The following is a 12,318-nucleotide window of genomic DNA, read 5'->3' as shown; positions in this document are numbered from 1 at the left end:
TGAAACTCATTTCAAATGAGAGAAACTGGGGGGGGGGGGGGTGCAGTTCAGCAGTCAAGGCAACTGCTGAGCCTGAGTTAGAGCCCCAGCACCCCATGGCCCACCTCCCACATCTCCAGGTGTGCCCTGGTGGCCTGAGTCATCCCCCTGCATCCCCAGGGCACCAGTGGCATAAAATCCTCAGGTCCATTCACACTGACCAAGAACTATGGGTGGGGTCATGAGGGTTGGAACGATTAGTACAGAAGAGAGTGCTTTTGCCTCACATGCGGACAACCCGGGTTCGATCCCCTTCATCCCGTATGGTTCCCCGAGTCCACCAGGAGTGATCCCTGAGTGCTGAGCCAGGAGTAAGCCCTTAGCACCCCCAGGTGTGACCCCAAAACAAAAACAAACGCAAACCAAAAAAAAAAAAAAAAAGGAATCACTGGTGGGACCAGAGAGTCTCTGAGCAGTGCCTGGGAGATTAAAATAAAAGTAAAACAGAAATAAAATTAGAGTAACACAAGTACTTAATACTTGATTTTTCCAATCAAAACCACAGTGTCATGGTAACTCTGAAATCCAGGTGGAGGGAGGGTCTGGGATGAGACAGAGATGGGCTGCCCAGAGCAGGGAGAACTCTGCCCCCAATCAGAGAACAGAGGCAGGAAGAACTCTGCCCCTAACGGAGAGCAGCGGGGCTCAGGCCAGCTCTGCCTGGAGGCTCAGGTGCACTCGGGCCCACTGACCGCTTGCCCCTCTCCTCTGCCTCTTCCTGCCTTCTCCTCTGCCTTCACTCCTTTCAGAGCTGTAAGAGGTATGTGAGATCTGCCCGTGCTCCCCACAACAGGTAGCTGGGTGCTCCAGCACCCCGGCCCTGCCCCTGGGTGGGTGGCACACTAGAATTGGAGGGCGAGGGGGCTGCACTCCTCAGGACCAGTTTATCCCCCTGCCACCAAGCACACTTTCTCCAAGTGTGAGGGAGAAACCAGCTCAAAGTAGCAGCAGCATCTGAACCTATGTTAAAAGGGCCAGGAGACTGGCCCACGGCTGGAAGCTGCCACCCGTGGGGGTGGGGGACAGAGAAGGGAGCACTGTGACAACGATGGCTGGAAATGATCACGCTGGATGGGAACTGAGTGCTGAAATGAGGGAAAGGGACAAATGTGGTAACCCTTCACGTATTGCAAACGAGAGAAACATAGAGAGAGAGAGAGAGAGAGAGAGAGAGAGAGAGAGAGAGAGAGAGAGAGAGAGATGTGCCTGCTACCAAGGTAGGCTGAGAGGGGAGGGGCAACGGGGGCACTGGTGACATTGGTGGTGGGAAATGTACACTGGTTGAGGGTGAGTGTTGGGACATGGTATGACTGAAACCCAATCATGAACAACTTTGTAACTGTATCTCACTGTGATTTAATTAAATGGGAAAATGAAGACGCTAGGGCCCAGCTCTAGAACTACCAAATGAGAATCCTAAATTTGCATTTGTTTTCTCATCTCTAAGAGGCCGGTTCTGACTTGTTGGATAGCAGCCTGAATTTACTTTTTTTTTAATTATAACGCAATACTCCATGAAGCCATGATATTTTCAGTCGATGACAAATAACAAATATTTGGAAAATAAAAATGATAGTCCTGAGGTACTCGACTTAGGTTATTCTTAACTATGAGACAGTTTTGAAGACTCAAGGCTTTAACTATCAGACTTCTATTACAAATAATTAAATTACTAGAACCACACCATTGGCCTTAGCCTAGGATTTTGAGATCAGTGAAAATCATGTAACACACTATAATTCTTAACTCACTGGGCTCTTGCCACATTAATAAATGAACATTTGGTGGTCAAAGTGATAGTAATGCAGATAGAGCTCTGTAAGGTATTGCCTTGCACATGGCCAACCCAGGTTCAATCCACAGCATCCCATACGGTCCCCAGAGCTGGCCAGGAGTGATCCCTGAGGACAGAGGCAAGAGTAAGCCCTGAACACAGCCAGGTTTGGCCCCAATCAACAAAAACAACAACAAAAACTGAAAAAAAAAATGAATAGTTTTCTATCTCCAGTCTTTAGTTGCTTCAAGGACATAACATGTCCTTGAAGCTCAGACAGAAATAGTTATTTCTTACCCCGACGATAAAAACAGCTTAGCAAGTAGCATACAAGAAATCTAAAACTAAATTGTGATCCTTAAACTTGGCAAACAACCAAACTTGTAAATGATATGCAGTCAGAGAAGAGAAATGTGACTCAAGGGCTGAAAATCCTGCATTAAACATTTTTCATTATGGAGTTCAATTTACAGCTTCACTGTAGCAAAGTCAAGGCTTGACTCAGAAACTATTGGAGCAAATGAGCTTTGCCTGACAACTATTACTGTCCCCCAACCCTAACGTGACTTAAAACCTTGGAGTCAAGAGCCCATTAAGAAGCTCATAGAGAAAACTTAACTACATTTATTCTAGCAATAAACCAATCATTGCTGCATTTCACATAAAATGGCAAACTAAATCAGAGAGTATGAGAGATTCACAAAGGAGAAAAATAAAAATGTCTAGAAGGGGGCTGGAGCGATAGTACAGCGGGTAGGGCAGTTGCCTTGCACGAGGCCGACCCAAATTCGATCCCCGGAATCCCATATGGTCCCCCAAGTACCGCCAGGAATAACTCCTAAATGCAGAGCCAGGAGTAACCCCTGAGAATTGCTGGCTGTGAACTAAAAAGAAAAAAAATGTCTAGAGGGGTCAAAACAATAGTACAATGGATAGAGCATTTGCCTTGTACACAACCAACCCAGGTATGATCCCCAGTACTACATATGGTCCCCCAAGCCCATCAGGAATGATCCCTGAGCACAGAATCAGGAATAAGTCCTGAGCACCACTAGGTTGACTCCCCAAAACAAATAAAACTGTTTTAGAGCATGAACAATCCACTGACATAATGAGTATGTTAGAAAGTGGTACCTGCGTTACTCTAAAATTAATGAAAGGGGAAAAAGAACAGAGATCAAGAACTAAAACTGGGAACATGGTGAGGAATTATATCAAAATATGGGCTCCAATATGCAAATCATGTGCTCCAGATCTTTAAAAGATCTCCCAGTTTAGCTCCTCTGGCTCTCTTTTTTTGACAAATTATTACATTTTATAAGTAAATCCAAAGAGTACAATGATTCAGTTAGGGGAATTCTATGGGAGCTTGTGTGCCCCATAGATGAACTCATTCAATCACACACTCGTTCCTGAGCTGTACTCAACCAACAGTCAGAACAGAATGTTAAATAAGACAGACAGGATCCCAATCCTCAGAAGAAGCAATGGTTTCAAAGACCTCAATGGGAGTGTATTTTTTTCCTTTTTTTTTCTTTCAACCATATTGAGGTTCTGGGATTTAAAATATTGTTAATTACACCTTCCATACTTCATTCATGAATCCATCATTCCAATACCACATCCATCATCAAATTGGCCCCTTCCCTCCACCCAACAGTCCCTCTAGTCACTTCCTTTCCATTTAAACTCAGTTATTTATACATATGTATATGCATACATAATATATACAATGTTCTAATAAATTCAGTAATCTCTGTTTCACACACACACACACACATACACACACACACACACACGCTCTCATAAATATACTCAGCAACGTTTTCCTTAACTGTGGGTTGGATAACTGAATTTAGGTTCTCTTCCTAAGCCCCAGAAGAAAACAGCCAAAGTTTATATCCTGCCTTCAGATTCTAACACAGGAAAGCAGAAGGAGACAGATAAAGATGTATCACAACACACTCTTTTAATTACAGTGCACTGTAGCACTGTCCTCCCCTTGTTCATCGATTTGCTTGAGCGGGAACCAGTAACGTCTCCATTGTGAAACTTGTTGTTACTGTTTTTGGCATATCAAATACATCACAAGCAGCTTGCCAAGCTTTGCCATGCGGGCAGAATACTCTCGGTAGCTTGCCAGGCTCTCTGAGAGGGGCAGAGGAATCGAACCCGGGTCGGCCGCGTTTAAGGCAAACAGCTTACCCACTATGCTATCGCTCCATCCTTTAATTACAAAAAGAAACAAAAATTTGTGCTGGTCTGTTCTTACAGCTCAAGTGAAAACAAAGATAGAATTCTTGATGAAACACCAAGAGCGAGTGAATGAGGAAAGTTTCTCTTTGAGGAATGAGTCCATCTGTATCTCTCCCCCATGATCTTACACTTCTCTGTCTATACACAATCTTTTCAGAGACAGGGAGAAAAGAGAAATAAACTAGAAAGGTAAATACAAAATGAGTTCAGTTACCATTACCATTACCTTGGGAGAATGTTACTCCTAGCCCAGACAAAACCTAAGCTCTAGTTAGCAAGAGAAAACAAGGTAAGAGTAAACAGATTATTACTAGAACAGAAAAAGGATGCATTAGGGTGGCAAATTTTATTGATGTGCCTCAAGCCCTTCAATGCTGACTCCACAAATACTAAGTAAAGCACTTCGTACATTTTGGGGGACTATGCTAGAAGCTGGAGGTGGTACTCAAACCCCACTATTCAAGACCCACCATTCAATGGCATTTCTGGGACCAGAGCAATAGCACAGGGGTGAAGGCACTTGCTTTGCATCCCACTGATATTAGTTAGAATCCCTGGCACCATAAATGGCTCCTAAGTACGGCCAAGGGTTATTCCTGAGCATAGAGCCAGGAAGAGTCATTGAGCACCACAGGGTGATCCAAACAACCCTAAACTTCAACACCCCAAAAAGTTATTTTCTAATCTTACCAAAGAGCTTTCATGAAATAGCATGATGCATGGGAGGTGGGAGTGGGGGAGGCAAGCCAAGTCAAAACTAAAAAGAAGTAATTAAGGCCTTGATTTCCTATTCCTGGACTATGAGACACTCAAAATAGCATATGCACAGGTCGTGGGTGAAGATGATGAGAGAAGAAGAAAAGCTACCTGAAGACACTATTGAGCAGGTGCAGGGATGAGTGGGGTCAGTTTCAGTCATCTTGGGCACCTGCGGAAGACCTGTCTGCAATCTCAGGGCTCTGCTCAGGGAAACGCTTGCACAGGGGAAGGACAGAGCACTCTCTCCTCCTGCGTGGCTCCTCATCCCACTTCACCAAGAACCTCATCCTGCCAAACCGAGGTCTCCTCCCACAGAAGAGGAGATTTACTTGATTTCTTGTTGATCTGGGGCTCAGTGGGTAGCTTGCACACAGCCGACCCAGGTTCAATTCCTCAGACTCTCTCAGAGAGCCCAGAAAGCTACTGAGAGTATCGCACCCGCACAGCAGAGCCTGGCAAGCCCCGTGGCATATTTGGTATTCCAAAAACAGTAACAACAAGTCTCACAATGTAGACTGCTGCCCGCTTGAGCAAATCGATGAACAATGGCAGGACAGCGCTACAGTGCTACGGTGCTTGTTGATCTGAGTGGCGATCTCTTTTTTGGTTTGTTTGTGTCACTGTCCCCATGGGGACCGAGAGTGGAATCTGATATGGAGCCCATTCTTACTACCATGCCTCGACCCTGACCCAGCCCCATGGATCAGGGCTTCTTGGAAGAATGACACCTAAGCGGAGGCCTCAGGATGAGCTGGAGTTTCTTACAGTGCAGGCAGAACCCTGCCGGGGAGAAGGGCACTTAGATGATCAGATCACCAGACTATTCAGTATTTGGGTCTGTAACCTGCTGAGGGGGCAGGGGAGGTCCAGGCTCAGGAAACCATCTTCTAAATATAATTCAAATTCTCACAAGCAAGGAATGTCAAACTGTAGAACTGACTAACTGACTACACATCCCACAGACAGACAAGGAAGTTTCTCACTATAAACTGAAAAGCAAATGCCGTAAGTTTGAGACTGTCTCTCATGAATGGAACCTGCCTCCAGAGGCCAGTGAGTACTGAAAATGAGACCCTCAGCAGTCATGCTTTCCCTAAGAGGGCCTTGCAGGCCCTGCCATACTGTCCCCTGGGCCTCATTCTACTGGAGACTTACTGTTAGACACTTGAGGATCGTTAGACGATTGATACATGTTTTCAGGAACTTATCTGGCAATTAGGCCACAGCTGGCAATATAGTCAACACATTTAAATGGCACTAAAATAGAATTCATAAATTAACAGGAAATCAGAATTTTTAATACAGATGACCATTTGTATTAAAATCACAAAGGCAGGCTGGAGGGTGGAAGGGAAACTGGGGACATTGGTGGGGGTAGTGGGCACTGGTGAAAGGATTGATGCTGGACCAAGATATGCCTGAAATTCATCAAAAAAATTATCTTTGTAACTCATGGTGTTTCGATAAAAGAGAGAAAAAACACTCCTGGAAAAATAAAGATACACAGAAAATACAATTAGCCTTTGCTTTTATTATATACATTTATACAGAATCCAGTTACTTTTTTTATAGAATCAGCTTATGTAGAATCTGATTATTTATACCAAATTATAAAATAATTTGTAATTATTACATAGGTCAAATATATTTAACAAAAGAGCGTTTGTGTCTAGTATGTGTGTGATTTTGTGTGAAACCCAAAGAGGAGCACACCATAGTCCTATAGTCTTACCTTCAAACTGGTGAAATTTTATAACTAGTCATGCCCATGAACAGTGTAAGTTCTGGAAAGATTGTCCTGAGGGCTGGACATTGAATAATTGGTCTGATCAGAGCACCACATCAGACAGCATAGAAAGAAGAAACATAGGAATTATTCTCACTTTGCCATTTTGCAATTTCTCCCCACAGGATTGGAAATTCCCTTAAAAATCTCACTCTCTAGCCCTTTAAAATCCTTCTACATAACCCTTTAAAAGGACATGATGGTTTCTTTATACAGCAGTGCTCAAGGGTTACTCTGGGCTCTGTACTCAGGAACTACTCCTGGTGGTGCTCTGAGAACCATATAAGATGCCAGGGATCAAACCACAACCAGCTGCCTGCAGAGCAAGCATCCTACCCACTGTCTTATCTCTCCAACCCAGTCCTTGTCACTTTAAAGTAAAGAAGAAAAAGCTAAAGCCTGGAAAGATGAAAGTGCTTGAACTGAAAATTGTCCCAGACTGATGACTTATCAATGATTTTGCTTTTTCATTTTGGATTTTTGTTTGGGGGGTCGCACCCAGAAATACTCAGAGCTTATTCCTGGGCTCTGTTCTCAGGGATCACTGCCGGCATTGCTGAGGGACCATATGTGGGGCCAGGGATCAAACCAGGTTGGCAGAATGTAAGGTGAGTGCCTTAACCCGTAACTAGCTCTCCAGCCCTTTAATCAATGTTTTCAATGACCCTTAGATGGATTCTTAGGACCCTGCCCATGATAATATTTAAGTGTTTCATGATTCATCCTGGTATCATTTCCCCTTTCCCACACAGAAACGGTAAAAGAAATTAACTGTAAAAGCACAGTCAAAAGCTAACATCCTAGAGTACATAGGGTAAGACCCTAAAGAAAGTCTGAAACTAAAAATACAAGTAGGAACCAGTTCTAATCCTCAGCCTCCCCGTAGCATCATCCCTCACCACCAACAGAACACAGAGCAGCAGATCAGCTCATCTTCTTTAATGAAACCATTTGTTCTTCAGAGACTAATCCCCATAATGAATTCCAGGGCCTCCCGTTTCTGTTCTAATGGTGGATTTGATTATGCATATTCTTGTCACAAGTCCTGGATCCTACTTCTATTTTCTTTGCCAAGAGAGACACAGTAATAATAGCAAACTTTGAAAACCTGACTGTGACCAGAGCTACGGATCAGGGTAGAGTGTATAAGTGGGGCTCTTCATTAGCTGCAAGCAAACAACACAGGGGAAAAAAAAACCTTACTGTGTGTAATTGTCTAAAGCTTATGCATGTTGCATGATGTCCCTCAAAATGAAGAACCTGCAGTCAGAACGATAGTACAGCAGGTAAGGTGCTTGCTTTGCATGTGGCCAACACAGATTCAATCCCCAGGACCCGATTTGGTCCCCTAAGCACAACCAAAAATGATCCCTCAGGGCCAAGAGCCAAAAGTATGCCCTTAAAAAGAAATGTGGAACCTGAAGCTCAGGAGTTGAAAATTTGCCCAAGGCCTCACAGCTAAGAAAAGAAAGAATGAGGGCTCACCTGTGGGCTGCTGACTCCAGGCCTCCACACTTCCGCCCTAGAGCTTGAGGCGCTGGTTAAACCTCTGAGGCAGCTCGTGCGTGCACCCACCTGGCAAAGGCACACTCACCTGCCCCATCGGGGGTGATGGTTCCCAGTTTCACGGCGAGCGGGTAGCCCATGTCTCTGTAATGCTCCAGCGCATGCCCGTTGCCCGAGGAGCTGTCAAAGAACCACTTGCCACAGAGCACAGAGCCATCCGTCAGATTCAGCCAGAGGTTTTCCCGCAGGTCACACCGAGCACACTTCCAACCACTGGAATATCATTGGAGAGCTCGGTCAGAACAGCTGGAGTGCAGGGCAGGCTTAGGACATGTCCATCCTACAGAGAGGCCCAATTTATTGGGCAAACTGCCCCCTTGACAGAAAAACAAATCACTCAGCGCCCCCTTAGCAATGTACCTTCTTGAGGACAGAAAAGGAAAGAAATCAAGTGGGAGGAAAGAAGAAAACGGGAAGTAATGGGTGACCGGGCATCGGGGCTGCAGTTATACTGCTGAGGGGTCAAGCCCTATATCCAAAACACAGACTCAGCAACACTGAAAATATAAGTGCTAAGCTGCCACCATGGGGTCTTTGCAATGTGCCTGTCAGGTTGACAGGGGCAAGGGGTTGGGGTGGGGATGGAATAAGGGGACACCGATGGCGGAATTGCTGTCAAAATATTACATCTCTAAAACCAACTATCACTAATTTCATAAATTACAACTCTTTTTTGGGGGGGGGTCACACCTGGCGATGCACAGGGGTTACTCCTGGCTCATGCATTCAGGAATTACTCCTGGCGGTGCTCGGGGGACCATATGGGATGCTGGGAATCGAACCTGGGTTGGCTGTGTGCAAGGCAAATGCCCTACCCACTGTGCCATCAGCCCAGCACACACAGGGACTTGAAGGGTGCAGTAATGGCAACTCTGGGAAACACTGAGATGTAGGGAGGGCGCTGCAGGAAGCGGTCGGCAGAGAAACAGGCTGGGGAATTCACTGCAGTCACCCTGTCAGAGCAGCACCCCTCCCGCCCCTACCCCTTCAGGGGCTGCTGCTCCCAGCTTTTCTCATGATCCTGTACTTTCAGCAAACTGAGGGGCAGGAAGGAAGTCGTTTCCTGAAATTCCTATGTGAAGGTCAGTGATGCTTAAATAAGCTCCAAACATTAGAATCCCACGTGGCTGCAGAAAGCCCGGCTTTGATCCCCAGCACTGCGTGTTTCCCCGAGCACCATCACTGAGGGCCGAGTGATCCCAGGCAGCAAAGCACTGGGAGTAGGGATGGACACCAACGGGCATGGTCCCCAAACAAACAAAAATGAAGGAACCCAGGTCCACAAGCATGGAAATTTCTCCAGGACTAAGTACAGGGCAAAAGCTGGTCTCTTCATTCCATTATCTGGGGGACCAGAACTAAAACCAGGGGCTCATACATGTGGAACACACAGTCTACCACGGAGTCGCCTCCCTGGCCAAACACAGGAGTTTAAATAAAACCCAACTACACTGCCGGAAGTGGAAAGGAAATAAATTTGGCTGAATGTTAGCTGCCGGATGGCTACCAGACTTTACAGAAGTTCGATCATTGAGTTCTTCACAAGCTGTTTTCAGCATCAGGATTCCCACCCTCTTAGCCCAGGGAACCACAGAGGCCCAACGGCAGCCCGCCATTCCCAGCTCACCCAGAACAGGAACGCAGTGCAGCTGATGTTCCCAAATGTTCCCGACCTGCAGCCCCTTCCCTGTGCACCTGCCTCTATGGAGACCAGCCCAGGCCAGAGCAGGTGCTCAGGGCACTCGAGAACATCCCGGGCTGGAAAGTGGCAACGCTCAACTCTTTCAAGAGAGGTGCCCTAGAAGTGACTTAAAGAAGATTCTGAATTCCGGTGGTATCCTCGGGAGCTGACCCCAGCAAGCAGCCAAGGTGGGCAAGATAGTGAGTCTGTCCAGGCCAGGCAGCTCCGTGCCAGGGCCCGATGCGGGGAAGCTTCTCAGGCTCTTCTGCCATGTTGGAGACCACCAGGCAAGTCCTCAGGGGCCTCCCAGCTACACCCTTCATGTCTGGAAGCTGCCAGGTCACATGCAGGAGTGCTCCAGAGACCCCAGAACGACCTGCAGTGCTACTTTGGGGGCTATATGCCGCCATCATGCAAGCAGCTTGGAGAGGCTGGAGGCAGGTGCAGTCAGGGCACACAAGCCTAGCGTACCTCCCACTTGAGTTCAAGTCCCAGCACCACAGGAGCACTGGGTGCAGTCCTGGAGGCCGCCAACAATGCCAGGATGGCCTGGATGACCACGAGGTACTGAAAGGTGTCATATCTTTGGGACCCGGCATTCAACTGCAACCCAGCTGATCAAGAACTGCCAGTGGGGGGCCGGAGCAAGGGTACTTGCCTTGCATACTGCTGACCTGGTTCCATCTCTGGCATCCCATATGGTTCCCAAGCACTGCCAGAAGAAATCCCTAAGCTCAGAGCCAGGAATAAAGCCTGAGCATCACTCGGTGTAGCCCCCAAACCAAAATAAATAAATGATAAGACATTCTTCAAAAAATAAATTGCCGGGGCTGAATCGATAGCACAGCGGGTAGGGTGTTTGCCTTGCACGCTGCCGACCCAGGTTCGATTCCCAGCATCCCATATGGTCCCCCTGATCACCCCCAGGAGTAATTCCTGAGTGCATGAGCCAGGAGTAACCCCTGTGCATTGCCGGGTGTGACCCAAAAAGCAAAAAAAAATTAAATAAATAAAAATAAAAATAAATAAATTACCAGTGAGATACCAGATCTTATTGTCAATTCTTGGGAGCCCCCCAAAAAAGATAGGTTTGAGTGCAATTCACTCCTGGCTATGTTGCTACTGTCTAGTCCTTGATTTGTTAATCTTTTTTCTTCTATTCGGCTGGGGGTTAGGGGGGCCTTATCTGGCAATACTCACGGCTTACTACCTCACTTTGCGCTCTGGGATCACTCCTGGAGGGCTCAGGGGAACAAGTGCAGTGCCAGGGATTGAACCAGGGTCAGATGTGTGCAAGGCAAGCACCTTAACCCACCTTACTATCTTTGGCCCCCTAAATCTTATTTTTTTTATTTTAAAAAAAAGAGTTAACTACTAATTTAGGTGAGCGGTATATATTATCTTTGTAGTCTTTAAACACAAATATCCCTTAGCCGATTTTCATATTTGAAGTTCCATTTTGCTTCCTGACTCTCACCTGGGAGGAATCCTGACTCCATTGTCCAGCTGGATGAGGCTATTGGCATATTTGGAAACTGGCAACTCAGTTTCCCACGTGTCAGGGTCCTGCTTTCTGTACGGAGATTTTGAGTTGAGAACTGCATCACAAGCGATTGTTACCTGCAAGACAAACCCATCAGTGTTAAATAAAAACTTTAAGAAACCGGCAATTTCTAGAAAATAAAGGTCAATGTTGATTCATAAATGCAATTTAATCTAAGAAAATATTAAGTGCACAAGAGCCAAAATTGTAGATTCCTACCTCTGACACTTTCTACCTAGATCTAGCCAGATTCTGTCCTAGGCATGGACTCTGCAAGGACACAGGACTCAAGACAGCAAGGAACCAAATTCAGTTTGTAAACCCAAGCATGGAGTCAGATTAAGCAATTGCAACCTCTGAGCAAGCAGAGTAAAAAGTAGACAGTGAACAATTTACCAGGGTGAAATGAGCTGCAGAAATTCCCAGGACTTACCTAAGTGGCATGTTTTCCTCATAACAAATATACACCCGGATATCCAATATCCTCAACTCATCACACAAAGGCATGTGGTCAAAGGCACAAGAACGGTATGCCAGCAGCATGGCTCCTGCTCTTAAGCTGATGCAAATGTGACCCTGGATGGGGACATGCCAAGAAGTCTCTGTGCCAGATCGGCTCACTTCGTGAGCACCAATCTCTGACACCCATCTGGGAACCAACTATGGGACAAACGGGGGACAGACTCTGCTCTCTGCTCTCTCCCAAACCCCAGAGGATCCTGGATACACTTCTCTCACCACACTTGCTGTTTGCTTAAGGCTGTAAGGTGCATCTAGCAGTTTTAAAAGTTTTACATTCTGACAGGGACAAAAAAATAAATAAACAGCATAATCCTTTTGGAAAACAGTTTTCTGGTCCTTCTAGTAGTTAAACAAGTTGTTAACTGACCCATCTATATCACTGGTAGGTGCAT

At 46.1% G+C, this 12,318-nt stretch overlaps 1 protein-coding gene across 4 annotated transcripts in view; it reads right to left on the bottom strand.

Moving 5' to 3' along the window:
* The window catches only part of USP13 (ubiquitin specific peptidase 13), a 133,727-nt gene that overhangs the window by 67,407 nt on the left and 54,002 nt on the right, over positions 1–12,318 (bottom strand). For all 4 annotated transcript variants that reach the window (XM_056121841.1, XM_056121839.1, XM_056121840.1 and 1 more), the window contains 2 exons: positions 11,339–11,481; positions 8,209–8,393 (listed from right to left, as the gene is read on the bottom strand). In XM_056121841.1, the coding sequence (XP_055977816.1) occupies positions 8,209–8,393; positions 11,339–11,481 (328 nt within the window). The remainder of the gene's footprint in view (positions 1–8,208; positions 8,394–11,338; positions 11,482–12,318) is intronic.

Source organism: Sorex fumeus, unplaced genomic scaffold (genome assembly GCF_029834395.1).
Source record: "Sorex fumeus unplaced genomic scaffold, SorFum_2.1 ptg000044l, whole genome shotgun sequence".
Classification (NCBI taxonomy): Eukaryota; Metazoa; Chordata; class Mammalia; order Eulipotyphla; family Soricidae; genus Sorex; species Sorex fumeus.
The sequence above is the reverse complement of the archived record's forward strand: the minus strand, read 5'-3'. Positions and strand labels throughout refer to the sequence as shown.